This window comes from Panthera leo, chromosome B1 (genome assembly GCF_018350215.1).
Source record: "Panthera leo isolate Ple1 chromosome B1, P.leo_Ple1_pat1.1, whole genome shotgun sequence".
In the NCBI taxonomy this organism is placed as follows: domain Eukaryota; kingdom Metazoa; phylum Chordata; class Mammalia; order Carnivora; family Felidae; genus Panthera; species Panthera leo.
This window is the reverse complement of record NC_056682.1, coordinates 92121167-92143206: the sequence shown is the minus strand read 5'-3', so window position 1 is coordinate 92143206 and position 22040 is coordinate 92121167. Positions and strand designations below refer to the sequence as shown.

General features: G+C 42.1%; 1 protein-coding gene and 1 long non-coding RNA gene across 3 annotated transcripts in view; one reads left to right on the top strand and one right to left on the bottom strand.

Annotated features, from left to right (window-relative positions):
* Positions 1-845: 845 nt before the first annotated feature.
* On the bottom strand, positions 846-12498 carry LOC122217000. The gene is made up of 5 exons (XR_006201239.1): positions 12412-12498; positions 11098-11189; positions 10593-10670; positions 5515-5599; positions 846-927 (listed from the first exon to the last, which is right to left on the bottom strand). It is a non-coding gene; the product is annotated as an uncharacterized LOC122217000 (long non-coding RNA).
* A 639-nt stretch (positions 12499-13137) lies between these two features.
* PCDH10 (protocadherin 10) overlaps positions 13138-22040 on the top strand; it is a 40488-nt gene continuing 31585 nt past the window's right edge. For both annotated transcript variants that reach the window (XM_042935490.1, XM_042935489.1), the window contains exons 1-3: positions 13138-16238; positions 17822-17880; positions 18430-18536. In XM_042935490.1, coding sequence (XP_042791424.1) covers positions 13608-16238; positions 17822-17880; positions 18430-18536 — 2797 coding nt within the window. In that variant the 5' untranslated portion in view covers positions 13138-13607. The remainder of the gene's footprint in view (positions 16239-17821; positions 17881-18429; positions 18537-22040) is intronic.

Genomic DNA, 22040 nt, shown 5'->3' with positions numbered 1-22040 from the left:
TAAAACTATAAAGTCAGTAACATTGCTGCCTTTACATCTAAAATTCTTCATATGTAAAATTTAAGTGCACAGAAATAAATTGTTCTTGTTAGACTCTCCAATCTATGAATCAGATCTTATGCTCTCGTGCATGTCCTTATTTTAAACATAAAAATGTTACATAAATTATGAGAAAACCAGCTAAATCCAAACTACTAATTTTAAGGGTGAGGAAGAAGGGAACTTTTTAAATGGGCATTTATTTTAAAATTGTAAATGAATTTTCTCATCCCAGATTAATTTGGGTGTGTTATTAAAAAGAATTATGACGAAGATCAATAGATTTTTAAGATAAATAAATCACATGCTCTTGGTTGATATTTACTCATTTTTTTGCCTTTCAGAGATAAAAATTATTTTATACATTTAATTCTAGAAAAATAGTTACTCAAATAAGGAATGCTATACTAAAACATAAATAACTGAAAAGTCAAAAACCTTTTAGACAAATATTAATGTGAATTTCAGTAAGAACCATAAAACAACTAGTAACTTAGTTTTCCAATCAGAAGACATTGTCAAAGCTCTTTATGCAGGTTAGAAATACTCTCCACTCGGAATGTGAAAAACGGGTTATTATCTCAGGACTCTCTAACTGAAACAAGCCTCTTAGAGTTTCTGGGATGTCAACACTAAAAATTGGGAAGTTTTAAAATCCTGTTAATGAGGAAATTATTGAAAGGGTAACAATCTTAATTCCTGTCTTCCCACATCAATGTCAAAAGGAACTCACCATGTAGGGGCACTTGGTTCAGTCAGTTAAAGGCAGACTGTTGATCTCTGCTCAGGTCGTGATCCCAGGGTTCATGAGTTGAGGTCCCATGTTGGGCTCTGAGCTGACAGAGCCTCTCCCTCCTCTCTCTGGGTGTGCACATGCTAGCTCTCTTTCTAAATAGATAAATAAACAAACAAACAAAAAAACTTAAAAAAAAAAAAAAAACACCTCATACTGCAATTAAGAGAGGTCCATATAATTACAACCTTGATTTCCCCTTCCAGAACCTCCATCTGTTGCCACCATCAGTGGTTTCAGTGAACAGGGGCTCCTAGGAGTGAATGAGCAGGTCTCAGGAGAGGGCTCCTGCTCACCATTTGAGTGCCTCACTTCGTGGGAAGAGCAAAATTTCTGCTGTCTCTCACATATTTGTTTGGGAAATTCTCTTATTTGCCTTCAGGAGTGGACCTGAACAGCCCAATGGTAAGCCCTGTAACCAGAACCTGGAGTGATGTAAATGTTCCACATGTGAAAGGATTCCAATCGAAAGCACCAATGGAGCCTCTGAAACAGAGCATCTGAAACGGAGCATCTCACCCATGCACTCTAAGGGACACACAACTGAAGAACTAGAAGGCTGCCCCCGTAAATCCCCTATTTACAGAAGACCGAAACTTCTCTTCCAGCCAAGGAACATCTGCAAAGAATCTATCCCCCTTCTTAAGCCAATAAACTCACTGCTTGGACTCTGGCTGGACTCCCTATTCTTTGGGCTCCTCCCAGATAAATGCAGCCTCCCCAGGCGCTCAGACTTTGCAAAAGGTTCCTACCTTTTGCCTTCCCTGTGCAATTCTTCTGCTATTCCCGAATAAACTAAATTTCTGGTATTTGCACTTTCCTCCATTTACCTCCTTTTTTTTTTTTTTTTTTTTCCACAGATGCTATCATAGATCTAGTTAGCCCATGGTTTTATATTTTTTTTAATTAATGCTCAAATCCAGTGGGAATTCATCTTTGTATATCACGAAAGATGAAAAACTAAACCTTTCTTTTCACAACAGACACGAAATTTCTCCATTTTAAACCACGCAAACTTCTACATCACCTGAAGTTGTGTCATCTGCCCTGTTTCACTGATATGTTTTTATTTTCTTATACCAAAAAACATAGTTTTAACTGCTATACCTTTTTTTTTTTTTTTTTTTTTTTTTTTTTTTTTTTTTTTTTTTTTTTTTTTTTTTTCCTACCGTGTGTACTTTACCTTTATACTTAAATCCTTTCACTCTGGTCAACTAATCCTGACTTTATTAGACTGTGAAAAACCTCACAGGATTACTCTTAATTTTGCATGTGCAAAATAGTTGTGAGCCTAATTACAGAATTATATCCAAACTCCATAATATCTAAACCATAATATAAGTGTCAAATATGGAATGAAGAAGCTCGGGAATATGGAAATGCATATATATATATATATATATATATATATATATATGCAACTAATAGCCTTTTTTTTTTTTTTTTTTTTTTTTTTTTGAAGTGACATAATTCCATTTCAGGAGATTGAAGAAATGAGAAGCTAGGAGCAAGACAGTGTCCCCTCTGGCTTGAAATTCAGTATATTGCTTTGAGTCCACAAAGTTAATCAACATTTCTTTTTAAATTAACCCTGAAATACTCTTCTAAATTATAGTATCTCCCGATTCTACCTAAGGCAGCAAATGTTCTCCCATCTCCCTCTCTGTTTACCCTTAACATCTAACATTCTAATCACAGAGGACTCCTTCTTACCTTATCATCATGACCTTACAAAAGAAATAAAACAATCCAGAATATTGGCTTTTTTGCTTACTCTATTCATATTCATACAGTCAATGCAGTAAATAGAAAATAAGATTAACATTAGACAACAAAGAAAATCATAATGATAGCAATTGGAGAGAGAAGCCATGCATTTCATTAGTGGAAAGTAAGAGATAAAGTGTTTTTAACACACTCGTACCATGGGCTTTCCGTATTAGGTTTCTTAGCAATAATCTACTTGAAAAGACCTTTTTCAAATACAGATTATTAAAAACATATATTGTGGAATTGAGTGAAGTATCTTAGAAATATCTTTTAAGATGAATAATAGCAGAAAGTGAAAAGGTCAAGCATTCATGTGTTTAGCCAGCACATCTTTATTAAGTACTGGTTATGCAGCCAACAATTTCATCAAAAATGTGACCATTCAGGGGCGCCTGGGTGGCTCAGTCGGTTGGGCGTCCGACTTCAGCTCAGGTCACCATCTCACGGTCCGTGAGTTCGAGCCCCACATCGGGCTTTGGGCTGATGGCTCAGAGCCTGGAGCCTGCTTCTGATTCTGTGTCTCCCTCTCTCTGTCCCTCCACCGTTCATGCTCTTTCTCTGTCTCAAAAATAAATAAACATTAAAAAAAAATTTAAAAAAAATGTGACCATTCAGCTGAACATTTGTTAGGTTCCTTGGGCTTAAACAGTACTCTCTCTTATCCTGTTCAGCAGAATGACAATATGTTCTTGATAAATTCGATACTTAGGTAGTCTGACTAGGCAAGGTTAAAAAATGGTTGGCGAAAATCAGCAATCAGCACTTCATCATTAGATTAGCAACAGCGGCCAAGGTCCTCAAATATATATGCTAATGAACAAGCAATAATATTAGGTTTTATCATAATTCTAAGGCTAAAGTTGGCTATTGGCCCAAATCATACCCAAAGCATTACTCAGGTATGAATGCTGAATGAGGATCTCACCCTTCTCTGCTGACCTTAAATTTGGTCAAGTTCTTGCACGTGGTGATGGGGAGGGGAAAATCTAATGAAATAAAATTAAGGCCTTCTGACATTGGAGATTTAAGCCAATCTCCAATGAGATTGAGTCCAAAGCCAGGATAAACTGAGTCCAAAGCCAGGATGTTGCCCCGTAATTGAAAAGATTAATTTGCTGTTTGATGATCTCTGTAAGAAAAGCTTTATGCTGTCACTGCCTTCACTTAGTCACTGCGCAAGTCCTTCTCACTTACTTCAGATAGGTCTTTCTACTAACCCATATCACTGTTGTCTTTAAAACAGTAACAAAACTGCCCTTTTCTAGAAATTTTTGCTTAACTAATTGGTGTTATTCTAGTCTTTTCTCTATTCTCCATGCACTCAACATTTATAGTCATTATATGTTTTAACAGGTTTATTTTCATACTGTTCAATGTTCAGACCTGTTAATGTATATTCTTTATTTATCACATTGAGGGTGAATCCTTAAAAAAATATACCCATGATTTACATTTTTTTCTTTTTTAATTTTTTTAATGTTTATTTTTGAGAGAGAGACAGAGACAGAACGTGAGCAGGGGAGGGGCAGAGAGAGAGAGGGAGACACAGAATCTGAAGCAGGCTCCAGGCTCTGACCTGTCAGCACACATAGCTCAATGCGGGGCTCAAACTCACCAACCGCGAGATCATGACCTGAGCCCAAGCCAGATGTTTAACCGACTGAGCCACCCAGCCTCCCCCTACATTTTTTTTTCCTATTATTTCAGTATTCCTATGGCTGTGCTCCTATCATAAAAGCACCAGTGCATGCTTTTGCTTCTAAACTTATAAGAAGCCACTGAAGAGAATACTAACAGCAAAACTAGGCAGAGAAATCGCAAGGAGGAGAATGCTAAAGAGAAAGTCAAATACAATTGAGGCTTGACACTCAGAATTGGTCATTCTAATAAACTCATTCTATTTTCAGTCACTGATTGTCACTAATTTGTTTTTAGTTTTGAGAATTTTAGTACTCAACGGCATGGATAGAGTAGTAGGTATTAAGGCTTTACATCAAGGAACTGGAAGAAAGATAAGCGAATCTATCAAATAAGAGTACTTTAATCCTAAAATTGTGACACATATAGAAGAAAAATATTTCTGCAATGAAAGAGCCATGTTCTTATCAAGATGATTTAAAAAATCTATCTACATATTAGTATTACCATATAAATTAAAGCTTATAGAAAATGTAAACTTATCTGGAAAAAAGTAAATAAAAGTTTCAATATAAAACATGATTATGAAATAAAGGTCATTATTGATTTTTATGTTTTGGTGCCTAATTAAAATTTTGTTAGTTTAGTCTTCTTCATTCATTATTTGCATCTAATCTTCAAAATTATATCGTAATTTCCGTAAAATAGGAACAATGTTAAACTGTTTTTGCACCTCAAAGTAAATTCTTTAGTTTGTGTTTCGTGAAGGAAATAAAACCACTAGGAAAATCAATGCCAACTATTCTCCATAATTATCTTGTTTCAGGATACCTCATTCAAAACATCTGGCTATCAAAATATTTAACACTGACTGAGAGTCTACAACAGGCCAAGAATTTTACATATAACATTTCAGGTAAGCCTCACAATGACTCAACAAGGTCAATATATCATCATATTTTAACAGATTTTCAGCATGTTTGACACACTTTGACAGAGTTTCAAAGAAGTTAAGGAGTGTGCCCAAGTTCACATATTTTGAGAAGCAGGGATTTGAGCCCAATTTGGCTTAATTCTCAAGTTTATGTTCTTCATAATTTACTGTATCATTGTCTGCCATAGTTGGGTGCCTTTAGAAATGAGTCGCATAGAGAACCTACCCTGTACACATCCAATACACATACCCTGAATTACCAAGTACTCTTCTAAAAGAAACACAAAATTGTTCCTCTGTCAGTACTTATTATCAAAATAATAATACATATTTTACTTACAGTAGGTATATAAGATTCCAAATCATCTTCCTTTGATTATTTCTTTCTGCATTTAAGAGTCTTTAAAGTTGTTTCTTTCCATTTTCTGCTGGCACAAGATGGTCAAATAAATTTAACTTTGAAATTTCAAATTAAAACAATCTTTTCTGAGCAACATTGAAGAAGTTAGTATCAAATGATAGTTGAAACAGAATTTCCCTTTTAAAGACCAGAAATATATACAAAATAAACACAGATATTTGCACTGTATAGAGTGATTACACTTTTTTTTTTTTCCCTAGCTTTTAACAAACTCTGAGAAATCAAGGCAATGCTTTTGGGACCGCTGATCAACATCCTATCTTTCAGGACTGGAAGAAGTGGAGATGCATTTCTCTTGGGCACGTGTGTTCTATCAATTTCCATTTTCAATCATTAAAACCTACAATTTCCATTTCAGGCTGGTCTGCATGAGAAAGAGATGGCTGCTTATAGTCTATTCACTCTAGTAAAAAAAAAGAAACAACATATTCAAGTTTCGGTTTCCTGACAATGCCCTGTGCCCCCGCCGCACATGCACACACACAAAACACCTCCTTAAATACATTTTCATGGCTCAACTCAATGAAGTACTAGCCATTTGACTATGATGAAAGCTGTATTCTTGTCAGTACAAAATCTGAATGAACCCCAATTCTAAATTAGTTCTTTTTTTTTTTTTTTTTTTTTACTTTTTAAGTAAATCTAACTCGAACTAGAGAAATATCTCGTGTTGTAGAAAAATGAGCTTCAACATTAGCATCAAGAGGTCTGGATTTGAGTTTTGTATTGATTTGGTGAGTTACTTAAATTCTGAACATCCTTATTATCTTTACCTATGATATTGAAATGATAATACCTTTAGATATGGGAGGTTATGCTAACTTATGTAAGAATGCTTGGAATACATTGGCTCTTTAAAGTTAATTATCCAGTTTCACTTAAAAAAAATCAAAACTGTAATAAAATAAAGAATATTACAGTATAGTGTTCCCAGGCCCATTTAAATGAGGCATCATGAAAATCAAGTTTCTAACACAAAAAATTACACTAACTAGCCAGTCAAACTGAGATAGATAATTTTTTTAATGAAGCATCTATTTGTTCTGTTTACTATTATAATTACAATTACTAATTACTAACATAATTCTCAAGTTATGTTTGATATTCTTTGCATGGTGACTGTCTCCAATAACATTTTCAAACTCTTCAGAAAATAATGCTGTGGTTTGTGGATTATCAATGTGGATGCTTGTGGATTATCAAAATTTGGATAATCTCATTCTGTATTTATAAACTCAAGGGGCTTCCCCTTAAGAAAACAATTTATACTTGCCAAATAAACACTAGCATTATGCTGACTGTATCACTGTCAGATAAGAAGCAAACACACTGGTGAAGAAAAAACACAGAATTCTAGATACCTTTTTTCTTACTCAGACAAACTTAATCAGGGCTTGCAATTAATTTTTGAAATTGTTCTGAACCGATCTAAATGTTCAAACCTTCATTTCTACCTCTGGACCCCATCAGTAAAACCCACATAGCATTCATGTTAGCAAAACAGCTTGCTTTTTAAATGTGATGTCTTCGTCAGGCTCTGGGCTGATGGCTCGGAGCCTGGAGCCTGTTTCCGATTCTGTGTCTCCCTCTCTCTCTGCCCCTCCCCCGTTCATGCTCTGTCTCTCTCTGTCCCAAAAATAAATAAAAAACGTTGAAAAAAAATTAAAAAAAAAAAAAAAAAAAAAAGGGGCGCCTGGGTGGCGCAGTCGGTTAAGCGTCCGACTTCAGCCAGGTCACGATCTCGCGGCCCGTGAGTTCGAGCCCCGCGTCAGGCTCTGGGCTGATGGCTCGGAGCCTGGAGCCTGTTTCCGATTCTGTGTCTCCCTCTCTCTCTGCCCCTCCCCCGTTCATGCTCTGTCTCTCTCTGTCCCAAAAATAAATAAAAAACGTTGAAAAAAAATTAAAAAAAAAAAAATGTGATGTCTTGTAGTTCTTACTCACAATCCTAATAATATCATTGATTTCAGTAAACTTTCAGTAAGAGTGATATGAATGCTATCAAAACCAGAAGCTGTGATTCATTTTTTTCTTCTTCTTTTTCTTTTTCTACCTGGACAATTAAGATTAGTCCTAATAATGTGACTGCAGAGGCCTCTGGGTAGTTAGAAGTTTCCTGAGGTTAAATGTGTAATACAGCAAAGATACTATCTTCTCTTAAAATTCTACCCACACGCTAAAATACTTACATAAGACACAAATGGTTAAATAAAAGTGCTGGGAGCAGTCACCCATCATAACATAGAGGTAACTAGATGTTTTTTTCCAGATTCAAAAAACAAGCATCACATAAAATTTAATCTGATTGATTTTTTTTTTCCTGTAATTTAAGATGGCCAAAAGAACTATTCTGTCTACTAAGGCCAAAATAAAACTAAGGCATATGACCTTTTTACTAATTCAGGTGTGTCTTTAACACACTAAGGAACTAAACAGTGTTCTGGAAAAATAGGATGAAACAAAGATGAAGAAGATAAAGAGACATTTTTGAGAAATCAGATTTTTCAATATCCAAAGCAATGACAGAAAAAGGTAAGATGAGATTACACACTTTGATTTTCAGAGAAAGAGGTCATGACATAATAAGGATTGTCATTCTAAATTAGATCTATTTATTTGCATTCCGAAAGAAGGTGTGGAACAAAACATTAGTTTCCCAAAGACTATTTATCACTCAGTGATACAGTATGTGAAGGAACTGACCAGAATGTTAGTATGTTCAATGTTCACCACCCATACTCAGGGAAAAAATATATATCTGGAACCCATATCGGACACCACTGCCTAATTTAAAAATATTCCTGGACCTCTTATTGATCAATATCTCTTATAGAAAGGATGAGAGTGTAGCATCTGAACTGAAACAGTATTATTAGAAAATGATATCGTGAGCATTAGGATGTATAATTCATGTTGCTTTCATTTGCTCAGACCATTGTAAAAATCCATAAATCATTTTCTTCTTCATGTGCTGCTTAAGTGCAATTTGTCATTTTGCATTAGAGGGCTGCTTCAGCTCATCAGTGCTTTTAATTCACTGTTTAGAGTTTAACAAAATGCTGGCCCTGACTGATAACTGAAAAGACACTGAAATGTGAAGCCGTACCAATATTAACGAGGTTAAACAAAATGGAGAAGAACATTTCTACTTTGAATATCAAGTAATGCTTTAATGGAATATCTAGTATTCCCAGTCCCCAAAATATGTATTAGTTTGTTCTCTGTTGAGTTGAGAGCATTACAACACAGTAACTAAGGAGTTACCTAAATGCTTACAATATGCTATCAATCTTTTCTAGAAACTTAGTCAACATTGTCTCTATAACTAGATGAACAAAAATATCAGCGTCCCTGGCATTGGCTCCAAAACTTTCCACCTCTAAAGTTAGGTTGCACTACCACAAATAAACCTATTTCATAGCCATAAGAGATGCAACGCAGTCCAGGTCCTTTGTGATTGCTCTCTGCACTCTCCTTGCTGCGAATGGCAAATGCCAGGAACCATCTACCTCAATCCTGGCCAGGTCTGGTGTCTGAAAGACTTCTTATTGACAATTTAAATTTTTTTTCTTTCATTTCTTTAAAAAAAAATCTTCTCTCAAAGCTCTGGGCACACTGCAATAATAAGAGGATTTAGAAACAAATTGCTTTCAAGTCAAGTTAAATCACTGCAAACACTCATTTATCCAACCGCTGGTTAACAAACTTGTTTCCCTCCCGCTTTTTCCACAAAAGGGTGAGAAAGAAAGCAACCCTGTTACCTAGTTTCAAAGTTTCTAACTATGTATATAAAAAGCATTTGTGGGATCCTTTGCACCCCCCAATTTCTGCTGCACTTAGAGGCCAATGAAACACACGAATGTGCATTATCACTCTCATACACCAACCAGGACTTTATGAAAATTGATTTTGATGCACCTCTCGAAATAATAATTACTGCTTTTCCACTCTGATTTAGGATGCAATTTGTTTTAGCCCAGACGGTTGGCTCCCCTGGAGAAGGTGTTGGAGGTAGGGGTAGGGAGGTGCTCCATAGGTATCACTGCTCCCTTCCTGGTCCAGTAATGGGGGAAGGGGGATAGAGGGGACGCGGTTTATTACACGATGTTCCGCACTTCAAAGAGGTCGTGAACCCCACCACCGAGGCTCTTATTTACTTACTCATGGCTTCACTAAATTCTGGGATCCACCGAAGGGCACGTAAAAGAAAAAAGAATTAAGAGGCATTTTTAAAAGGCTGTTGTTTTGTGGGTGACGGGGTGGGGCTGTTTAATGGTTCCAGGATAAAGAAGCGGAAAAGGCTATTAATACCAGTATCTGAATCTTGTTTGGAACAAAATGCTCTAGCAGTTGTCTTTGGCTGGAGCTACCTAGAGGGAAGGCAAGGCCGGGCTCGGGTCTGTTCCCCCTAGCAGAAGACCCCGCTGTCACCCTGAGAGTCCAGGGGAGCCTTAGAGACTAGAAGTTCGAGAGGCGAGACCTCTAGAGGGCCCGGGCCGGCGTCGCCTGCGCGGACACAGGCCTCTGTGACCCAAGAAATCCTGCAGAGCCCCCAACAGGCGAACCCTGCGGAATGGGAGCTCCAAAGCAAAATTCTCTGGCTTGCCCTATGCTGCTTTCGCCGCTAGGAGACGCCTGTAACCCACGTTTGCGAGAGAGTTCCCGGCTCAAACACAACAGCTCCAAAAAAAAAAAAAAAAGAAAGAAAGAAAAAAAAAAAGCAGCTCAAGTGTTACAGTGGATGTAGTGATTATTTACAGGCAAATCTGGCCATCTCTCCACGTTCTCATCTCCACCTCTGGAAGCTCTTTGGCTCGCAGAGAACGCCTCAAGTCCGCCCAAACTTCATCTACATTTTGAAAACACAAACCCTCTTCCCCAAACAGTTTCAGATCTGCATTGTCATTCAGCCACATGTCTCTCACACGCAAACACGCGTGCACACGCGCGCACACACACAAGTGTTTCCATATGTATAAATGAAAACATTAGAAAATTACCGTCATTTTAAAAAATGCTCCAGGATTCTGATGAGTCAGCTAGAAGAGCTCAAAATATTTCATTTCAGTCCTGCAGATCTAAAGAAAAAGGGGGGAAGGGTGGAAAGTACAGATGCAATGCCGTTATTAATATTCAGATATACTATAATCTCCTTTTCATTGATCCACAGGTCGTTTTTATAAACTGCCATTCCATTCTCAGCAGTAGGCGTGATGCTAAAATCATTTTAACTGCAGCGGTTTTCTCTTGGCTATGGCCAGTAGTCAATTTACTGCAGCTGAAAAAGGATTAGCCATTTTTGCTGGCATCCTTTCCTTCCAACCGCTCAAAGGCACGACCCATCTCCATGAAAGAGCCCGGGGCGGAGGGGGGGTGGTGGCGGATGGGGGGGGCAGGGCAGTAGACACGCACTCTCGGGACTCACAGAGGCATGCCTCCGTCTGCAATCACGCCCGTGGACACTTGCTCTCCTTAATTCCCTATCACGAAGAGATGAAAACGTACCTCGGGCTTGGGGAAATGGTCCGCCTTTTCTCGAAGGTTGTGTTGGTGTTACCCTCGGGTCATTCATTACCAGGAAGCCGCGAGGGACCGTCCTATGTTGTGGCATAAGAAGACTAAACTGGGGCAGCTTTAGTGAATAAACAACCCCCGTACAGCCCATTAATTAGTATAAAAACATGCTTTAAAAAATATTTTTCTCGGAGAATGGACATTCATTCCACTCTCTAACAAGAGTTCGCGCTGTATTTTAACTTCACAAGAAGTGGATGCATGGATGCTCTGCTTTGCCCCCGCGCCACGGCAGTGGGCCCTCAGAGTTCGTCAAGCGCATCCTTCGAGATCCGGGTGGGGGGTTCGGGACTCCGCTGGGGCTTTCACAGACCTGTGCTCCGGGCTGGGGGAGGATGGATGCGAGCGCCGTCAGTGTGCGAGCGCCTTCGCTGACAACCGCAGAGGCACAGACTCGGGCGCCGCATGTGCTCAGCCCCTGCCCGCCTACCCACCCCCACCCCTGCGCGTGTTCTCAGCAGCCCGGCCGTTTTCACCTAGCGGTCTTGCCCCAAACTGGGCAAGAATCGCTGCCCGGGTCTATAATGGGGGCGGGGAAGGGGATCTCCAAATGTCACAAAAAGCAGAAAATAGCCCGTGCGCGCCGCCGCAGCGAAGCACTTGGCAGGGCGAGGCGCAGGGATATCCGAGGCGCCTTACAGCGCCCAGCGGCGCTCGGTTGCCAGCAAGTCCGGCGTTAGGCTGGCGTGCTTGCAGGTAGTGCTCAAATGGAATTCCTCAGTCATTGATCAAAGCGCTCGTAGCCCTAACTAGGTCCCCAGGGGAAATAATCTGTTTGGTAAGAATGTTACGGATATACACTGAAGAAGGGCAGAGGCACGTCTAACGCGTCTGCACATCTATAGTAGCTGCCAGCCCACATCTCCCGGCGTGAATTCCTCGGCTTTTCAGGACCCACCTCCGCCCCACGCCCCAACTGCCTCACTCCGCTGCATCCAGCCCCGATAGACCCTCCCGCTTAGTTTGACACAACCCATGTTATATCCCTTTTTTAAAATCGTACAGGCAGTCTCGGCCAGAGCCCCTTCGTTAGGTAACCCCTGTCAGTTAGCGGCCCCTCTGCAACTTTTCCCCTTCTCGGTGATTTATTTCCACGATCGGTAGTAAAGGAAAACACCTTAAAGGAAAAAGAATGTTAGCGTCATTGGAAACCCCGCTCCTGGGAGAGGATACCGCTGCTGTTGCTATTATGTTTTCGCATTTGCTGATGCAAACAGGGGAACCTCTCTATTCCCTCTCCATTACCTGCGGCTGGGGACTGGGAACTTTCCGCGGCAGAGTCCCCAGCCAGCGCCTCGGGACCTGCCGGGCTGTTCTCACTCTCACACTCACACTCACCCCGGCAGCCCGCCCGAACGCGGGTTCCATCCCGCCCCTCCCGGCTGCCGAGTGACGCTCATGATTGACAGCCAGATCTGCCAGTTAGCGGTGGCTCGGTGGGTGGTGCTCTTCAGCGATTGGTTGGCAGAATGAGGGCGCTGCGCAAAAACAGAAAAGCGGAGCGCTCGGAGCTCAGAAACTGCCAGCCGAGATCACAGTCTCTAGGACTGAAGCAGGAGGAGGGAAAGACTGGAAGGAAGAGAGACAGGTTAGAGGGAAAGAGGCTTGGGAAGAAAACAGCAGGAAAGAAGCCGCTCATCACACTTCTAGAGAGGCAAATGATGCTGGAGATGAGGACAGAGAAAGACAAAACTATGAGAGCCAAAAAATACAAATAAAACGAAAGAGGAGAAAATGCCAAGAAGAACATCCATCCGGAGAAATGAAGAGAATGAAAGTTTTATGCTGCAGAGCCGTTCTATGTTTTTCCGGCAAAAAATTCTCTTGCTGTTTTTAAGCCCTTTTGCATTTGCCAGCCGTTGACATTGAGGCATGTTCAGCGGTGCCAGCAGCGTCTCCTCTTCCTTCTCCTCTTCCTCTTCATCTTCCTCCTCCTCATCTTCCTCCACCATCACCATCACCATCACCACCACCGCCACCACCACCACCACCTCCTCCTCCTCCTCCTCCCCCTCCTTCTTTTCCTCCTCCTCCTTCTCCTCCCATCAGCAAGAAGACAAACCGAGGACAGTCTTGAAATATCGAAATTTCCTCCTTGGGATTTGCCAGCGCCGCGTTGCGCCAAGACTGTCGGAATAAAGGACGCTGACTATTGTATTATTATTTTATTAATTGGTCAGTGGGAAGATTACCGATGAGGAAAGGGGACGCCTGTCACCCTTCCTGCGCTAAGATTGAAAAATGAGGCTGAGTTGGGGGAAGCCCTAAAATGAAGCAAAAGGAATAAGATTTTTCAGGACAGAAAGCCACAGGAGCCCCCCACACAGCGCACTTTTATTTGTTTATTTTTTTTTTAAGATTTTTTTTTTTTTTTCGTGGTGGTGGGGGAGGTGATTGGGTGGCTGACTGGCTGCGGGAAGCTGCTTCCTTTCCCTTTGGAGATGATTGTGCTATTATTCTTTGCCTTGCTCTGGATGGTGGAAGGAGTCTTTTCCCAGCTTCACTACACAGTGCAGGAGGAGCAGGAACATGGCACTTTCGTGGGGAATATCGCTGAAGATCTGGGCTTGGACATTACAAAACTTTCAGCTCGCAGGTTTCAAACGGTGCCCAACTCGCGGACCCCTTACTTGGACCTCAACCTGGAGACCGGGGTGCTGTACGTGAACGAGAAGATCGACCGCGAGCAAATCTGCAAGCAGAGCCCGTCCTGCGTCCTGCACCTGGAGGTCTTCCTGGAGAACCCCCTCGAGCTCTTCCGTGTGGAGATCGAAGTGCTGGACATCAATGACAACCCCCCCTCCTTCCCGGAGCCGGACCTGACTGTGGAGATCTCTGAGAGCGCCACGCCGGGCACCCGCTTCCCGCTGGAGAGCGCATTCGACCCAGACGTGGGCACCAACTCCTTGCGCGACTACGAGATCACCCCCAACAGCTACTTCTCCCTGGACGTGCAGACCCAGGGGGATGGCAACCGATTCGCCGAGCTGGTGCTGGAGAAGCCGCTGGACCGAGAGCAGCAAGCGGTGCACCGCTACGTGCTGACCGCGGTGGACGGGGGAGGAGGGGGAGGAGGAGGAGAAGGAGGGGGAGGCGGCGGGGGAGGGGGCCTGCCCCCCCAACAGCAGCGCACCGGCACTGCCCTACTCACCATCCGAGTGCTGGACTCCAACGACAACGTCCCCGCCTTCGACCAACCCGTCTACACTGTGTCTCTACCAGAGAACTCGCCGCCGGGCACGCTCGTAATCCAGCTCAACGCCACAGACCCAGATGAGGGCCAGAATGGCGAAGTCGTGTATTCCTTCAGCAGCCACATTTCGCCCCGGGCGCGGGAGCTCTTTGGACTCTCCCCGCGCACTGGCCGGCTGGAGGTGAGCGGAGAGCTAGACTATGAAGAGAGCCCGGTGTACCAAGTGTACGTACAAGCCAAGGACCTGGGCCCCAACGCGGTGCCCGCGCACTGCAAGGTGCTTGTGCGAGTACTGGATGCTAACGACAACGCGCCGGAGATCAGCTTCAGCACGGTGAAGGAGGCGGTGAGCGAGGGCGCGGCGCCCGGGACCGTGGTGGCCCTGTTCAGCGTGACCGACCGCGACTCAGAGGAGAATGGGCAGGTGCAGTGCGAGCTGCTGGGGGATGTGCCGTTCCGCCTCAAGTCTTCCTTCAAGAACTACTATACGATCGTGACCGAAGCCCCCCTGGACCGAGAGGCCGGGGACTCCTACACCCTGACCGTTGTGGCTCGGGACCGGGGCGAGCCGGCGCTCTCCACCAGTAAGTCGATCCAGGTGCAAGTGTCAGATGTGAACGACAACGCACCGCGGTTTAGCCAGCCGGTCTACGACGTGTATGTGACCGAGAACAACGTGCCCGGCGCCTATATCTACGCGGTAAGCGCCACAGACCGCGACGAGGGCGCCAACGCCCAGCTAGCCTACTCTATCCTCGAGTGCCAGATCCAGGGCATGAGCGTCTTCACTTACGTGTCCATCAACTCTGAGAACGGCTACTTGTACGCCCTGCGCTCCTTCGATTACGAGCAGCTCAAGGACTTCAGCTTCCAGGTGGAAGCTCGGGACGCCGGCAGCCCCCAGGCTCTGGCCGGTAACGCCACCGTCAACATCCTCATCGTGGACCAGAACGACAACGCCCCTGCCATCGTGGCGCCCCTGCCTGGGCGCAACGGGACTCCAGCGCGGGAGGTGCTGCCCCGGTCGGCGGAGCCAGGCTACCTGCTGACCCGCGTGGCCGCAGTGGACGCAGACGACGGCGAGAACGCCCGACTCACCTACAGCATTGTGCGGGGCAACGAAATGAACCTCTTCCGCATGGACTGGCGCACCGGGGAACTCCGCACCGCGCGCCGGGTGCCGGCCAAGCGCGACCCCCAGCGGCCTTACGAGCTGGTGATCGAGGTGCGCGACCACGGGCAGCCGCCCCTGTCCTCCACTGCCACACTGGTGGTGCAGCTGGTGGATGGAGCCGTGGAGCCCCAGGGAGGGGGCGGGGGCGGTAGCGGGGGGTCAGGGGAGCATCAGCGCCCCAGCCGCTCCGGCGGCGGGGAGACCTCGCTGGACCTCACCCTCATCCTCATCATTGCGCTGGGCTCGGTGTCTTTCATATTCCTGCTAGCCATGATCGTGCTTGCCGTGCGTTGCCAAAAAGAGAAGAAGCTGAACATCTACACCTGTCTGGCCAGTGACTGCTGCCTCTGCTGCTGCTGCTGTGGCGGTGGGGGCTCGACCTGCTGCGGCCGCCAAGCCCGGGCGCGCAAGAAAAAACTCAGCAAGTCGGACATCATGCTGGTGCAAAGCTCCAACGTACCCAGTAACCCGGCCCAAGTGCCGGTGGAGGAGTCCGGGGGCTTTGGCTCCCACCACCACAACCAGAATTACTGCTACCAGGTCTGCCTGACCCCTGAGTCCGCCAAGACCGACCTGATGTTCCTTAAGCCCTGCAGCCCTTCGCGGAGTACGGACACTGAGCACAACCCCTGCGGGGCCATCGTCACCGGCTACACAGACCAGCAGCCCGACATCATCTCCAACGGAAGCATTTTGTCCAACGAGGTAAGGCTGAAGCGAAAGGACCACCATCTCTCATCTCCTCCATCTGAAAGCCTCCTCTAGCCCGGCCCTTGTATCTCTGGTGCACTCTGTATTTATATTTAGGATATTAACTTCTTTGTATCTTTGTGGGGGCAGGAATTGGGCGGGGGAGGCTATCCCACCCCTTCGTATGTAACCTAAACTTCGTGTTGTCCCTAATTTTCTGCGCTCCACCCCTCCACATTTACTTTCATTTCCTCCCCTTGGTGCTTTGCCACCTTGGACCTTCCTTCTTCCCTCGGGCATCGTTCCTTTAAAATCCTAACCCCTTCTCAGTCCTTTCCCTTCTCAGTTTTCTGAGGGTAAAGGGAAAAGTAGGAGGGGGACCGAGGGAAATGTGATGGAGGGACTTTCTGGCACCGGCAAAGGTCTTTTTCTCTTTGCGTTTGTCCCAGACGTTAATAAAGTTAATGCTGTTTGCTTTGTTTATTGATGCTTTCAGTCGCGTGTAAAAGTAAGCTATAGATTGTTTAACTTTGCACAGTCGTCTAAACTCGAATGCATGTTTTAGCGAATAAGTTATCAGATCCTTGTCCCCTGAACTCGGGTTGCAGAAAAGCCTTCAGTTCTGCTCTGGACAGCATTTACAGACGCTCTTGAAACCCAAGGCCCACACAGTGTGAATTTGAATGAAGTTACTTTGGCACAAACCCCTGTAAGCGTAAACTAAAGAAAGGCTTAAACAATTGTTACCTTAAATATATCTTTTAACTAATAATCACCTCTTGCCACTGTTCTTGATAAATCACCACTGTTGGCTTTCTTCCTCAAAGAATTTGGCTTGTCAATTCCGATTTCTATTTAAAAGATGGAGAAGTGGCAAAGTTGGAAGGTGGGAGGGAGGGGGAGAACAGGGTTGATTTATGTACTAGAAAGTTTGGACCGGAAAAGGTGTGTGGATGCCGGAGGTGGGGGGAGGAGAATGCAGAGGGCGTTTGGAGGGGGAAAAGAATGGGGAGGGGGGGGCTTTATGAATTCCTTTCTTGGCAGGTTATTTTATTTGAGTCTTAGATATTATTAATTGACTTTCATGAATATTTGTACAGTTCATTTGTATCTTAAGCACATTTTGAAAATAAACAACAAAATAATTCCATAAAATATCCAAACTTTTTGCTTATTGAGCGTGCTGTTTTTCTTGTGTCAACCAGTATGCACCTAAACACTGTTTTAGGCCACTGAAAGAAAGACTGTAGAGTTTACCTAGGTTGACTCTATTAGGGACAATAGTTTATGAGCCCTAGCTGTGAGGTCATTTGCATTCTCTCCTTAAAAACACACATACACACGTTTAAAATTGGCTTTTTATTTTTGGAATTTTTTTTTTTTTAACCTTTACTGAAAGTCTAGATTGAGTGTCTCTGCATACCCCCCCCCCCCACCCCTTACCCAGCAGTCACTAGGGTGAGGTCTTAGAATAGCTTGAAAATTCATAAAAATGCACACAATTACTTAAACTAGACTCAGTTCCTTACCTCAAAAAAAGGACTGTTAGTTAAACCCTTAGCATTCAAATGCTCTTGATTTATTTATTTTTTTTCTAGACTAAACACCAGCGAGCAGAGCTCAGCTATCTAGTTGACAGACCTCGCCGAGTTAACAGGTATGGACTCTTTTTTTTTTTTTCCTACCTTGGTGTGTGGACAATTTACAACCTACTAAAATTAGGAATTAGGGGTATTATTCAATATTAAAATATAAAATGTATAAAGCATTTCCAGTTAAGGCAGAACATACATGCTGATTATGTTGGGGTTCCTAGACAATACATTAAAATCTGGGCATATTTCATTTATATACAACTTTCTGAATATATTTGAATATCTTATCAATTTACACGCCTACGCTGCTTCTGATAGTCTCCCTAACTGTTCCAGGTGGATACTCTCTTTTATGAAAATCATATAAACATATACATAACTCTAATCATAGAAAATGGCTAAACTAGATATGCCTTAAGGGCTCAACCACCTGCTATGCTCAGTTTTAAAGAGTTAAGTTTAAGGTGATGAAAACCAGCTTTATGCAGAAATAAAGACAACTGAGAGGTCTATGAATCTGCAGCACCATTGTTGACCATGTGGTGGCAGAAGAATGTTTTCTGTGTTTCTTCACCTTTTTTATTCTAATATTCACGTTTTTGTACTTCTAGTTCTGCATTCCAGGAAGCCGACATAGTAAGCTCTAAGGACAGTGGTCATGGAGACAGTGAACAAGGAGATAGTGATCACGATGCCACCAACCGCGGCCAGTCAGCTGGTAAGTGTGTTCAAAGAGCAATGCTGACTTTTATGGTTTTTGTTGTTGTTGTTGTTGTTGTTGTTTTAAATAAATCTAGAAAGAATGATGTCCTAGGTAATTTTCTGTAGGTTTAATGTTGGTAAATCCACAGAAAAAATGGTGTCATGTTATGTTGATAAGTGTATATTCAAAGAGGATTATAAAAATTTGATGTTCCTTCAGAGAGGTAAAGCTAGAGATTTATTGTGAAATATGTTAGAATATGAGCTATTTCTTCCTTATGTAATGTTCTTTAGTGCAATTGTATTGCATACAAAGAGCTATAGATTTCTCACCTGGTCCAGTCCTCAGTCTTTAGTCAATTAAGGTATTATTAGACTTGTTTATGGATGAGGTAACTGAAGATGAATGAAATTGATTGAACTGTACAAAGTCACAAGAGAATAATTGGATGATTGGGAACTAGAATCCAAATTTCTTGCTTTTGAGAGCAGTGCATTTTGTAAGCCACTGAGTATTGAATGGTAGAAGGAATGGTGATGAAAAGTCATGAATAGCCTGAAAGCAGGGTTTCCAATGCTGGGTTCTTAGGCTTCAGGACATTAGGAAACATTTGATAATGTGTATTTTCTCGAGCATCCTAGATTTCCTCATATTTTCAATAGGGTCTATGACCTGTCAAAAGTTGAACCCTGTGTGTATTTGTATACGAGCTTAATGATAGTCACTGATGGGGTTGCAATGTGACACAGATGTTTTACATTGTTTATTTGCTTTACTTTTGTCTATATAAATTTAACTGTTAAGTTTTATAGGATGCTGATAACTCTGCTTACTAATACTTAAAGAAGACACTTTAAAAATAAAATATGTACCTTACAATGATGAAAATGATTTCATATTTGAGGTTGGATTAAATGAGGTTGGATTTTCTACCTCGTTGGCCTTTCAACCAAGAAGGGTGATTGTTGTATTTTTTTTTTTAAATTTTTCTTTTTTTGAGGTTTGTGGTTTTCTGACATGCGAAAAGAAATGGAAAGGCGAATGAATTAACTTTTGTGACTTGTAAAAATGTCCATCATTGGGCCATCTCTGGATTCAACTCTGGTCACATGCTTTTGAGCTCCATTTTGGTTAACGATGTAACCCTAGAGTGAGAGAGTCCTGATTCTCAAGGTAATATTGGTCCTAGAGAGCACACATTCCTTAACACACTCGGTGGACCTCTAAACCGTGCTGAGGCAGTGTGTCAAAGGGCAGCCCACACCCCACGGTCGCCTGGCAGCAGTGGTTACTGCAAGCCTCCCACTTGGCCAATGTGTGCTGTGTCTGAGACTGACTTAGCCTTGGGAAACACAGGCAGGAGGAGGGGGGGAAAGGCTGCTCAAGGGTCTCTTTATATTGCTGCAAGTCATTAATATGCAGACCTAATGAGACTTGAGAACTGCCAAGAATCCCCGGAGGTCCCTGCCCCTTGCGGGCCTTCACGCTAAGTGAACAGAGCATCTATTTAGTGTCTGGGAACCTGACAACAAACCAGATCTTGCCAGAAGTTTATATTTGAGTACAAAGTCCCTTTCATTTTTGGCCTATATATGGCATATGATTTATTGTTATCTTTAAAAAGCTGTACATGTAGAATTGCTCATTCCTGTTCTTTTTCCAGGGTTTCTAATTTAAGTTAGCCTTTTTTAAACTTTTAAAACAAAATGTTTAATATTAAAACAGAGTATCTGGTGCATGTTTCCTTGGGTGCATTTTATTCTTTTCCCACTCCCCCACCCTCTGCTTTGTTTTTTGTTGTTGTTGTTGTTGTTGTTGTTGTTGTTGTTGTTTTCTGTAGCACTCCAATCTCAATGAACATTTCAATTAGTTTAGTCCCTCAGACATAATGAGCCATAATAACCTAACCAAAGAAAGAGAAACGAATAAACATCTGCAAAAAGTACTAAATTTGGAAGATGGATGGGAATACATTCTTATCAATGCGTCTTCCCAGTAGCTGTTTTATTTCACAGGCACTCAGTGTTGCCATTTCGGTAATGTTTCTTTCAAATTATTTGAGATGTCAAAGCATTACAAGGAAAATTAAAATGCTACATTGTGTACTGGAAAAATTTCCAAAAAGCAAGGCAGTTTGTATTTTTCTTTATCAGTGGTAAAATTTGCCTCTGCCTTTACATTCTTAAACACGAAAAGTATCACAGAATTAACAATTTACTTTTGTATTTCCTTGGCAGTTACAAGGCAGGCACAACATACTGAGTGCGATAATTGCTCTTTTAGAATTGTAATGACACGCTTGTATTAAGAAGTAATCTCACCTTTGTGTGCTGAATTGCAATCAGATTTAATATGTCTAATTTTATGGTAAGAATGATTTTGAAGTGTTTTCTTTTTTTAAGTATGAAACCCTAAGTGCAGAGAATTGAAATCCATTTACTTAATGACTTTTTCCAGTCCCTACTGATGTTGTGTCCTATAAACTTCACACCAAGTGGCTATAATATTTCCTAAAAGTTAAGCCCATTTCAGGGAAATAAGTACATCTGTCTTATTTTCTTGTAATGCCAGGTACTAATGATCTTCTAGTTGTGTAATATTTAGGAAATATTATTCATAGCATGTCTATATCCAGGTTTAGGGTATGAAAAAAAAATACATACATATCAGCAAATCTCACTGAGCTAGTTTTTAGGGGAAGAACACCAGATTGCCATGGAAAAATAACATTAGAAAGATACAGACTCTGAAATCTCTACTTCAGTTTGTACCTTCTTCCATAGTTCATTATATACACTATTTAGCTCAGTGCTTCACCTGTTTAAACTTGCTAACTTTTTATTTATCCCTGATTTCTTTTTCTGTTAGCATTATTTTGTATTTATTTATTTCGATATGCCTTCTATTTATTCTACTATGAATAGTTTTCTTTTTTGTTCTTTCTCCACCTCCCCCCCTCCTTGCTTTTCTCCTTTCTAAGCCATTTGGAGTCACCAATCTTGTTCATAGAAGGGCTTTAAACACGGAGGCAGCTGCACAGAGAATCACATAAGCTTTTTCAGTTTTCTACTGCACCTGGCTCCATGTGTGAAATTCTTCGGCTTGACCACTGCTCTGTGGCATTTTCTTTCTATAGCCTTGTCAAGGTGCTTTCCGTTTTTTTCAGTGTGCTATTGATGTATTGGTTAGATATGGCAGAAGTCCAGGGAGATGTGGTAAATGTATGCATAAACCATCACAAGAGGAAAATCTGATTAATCACAGCTTAAATAGCCACAAATAAGTCAAAGTGTACTTAAAAGAAATATGGTTTCAATTTTGTTTATTATATCATGAGATTAAGATATCTTTTTCTGATTTGGAATACTGATACAAAAATTTTAGTTGCATATCCTTGAACATTTTAACATTATTACAGGCACATCTAAGGAGATATATTTAGTTATAAGAATTTTTTGCCTCGCTTATTAAATATTTGTGATATGCACACTATTAGACTTATCAATTTATTTCTAATAT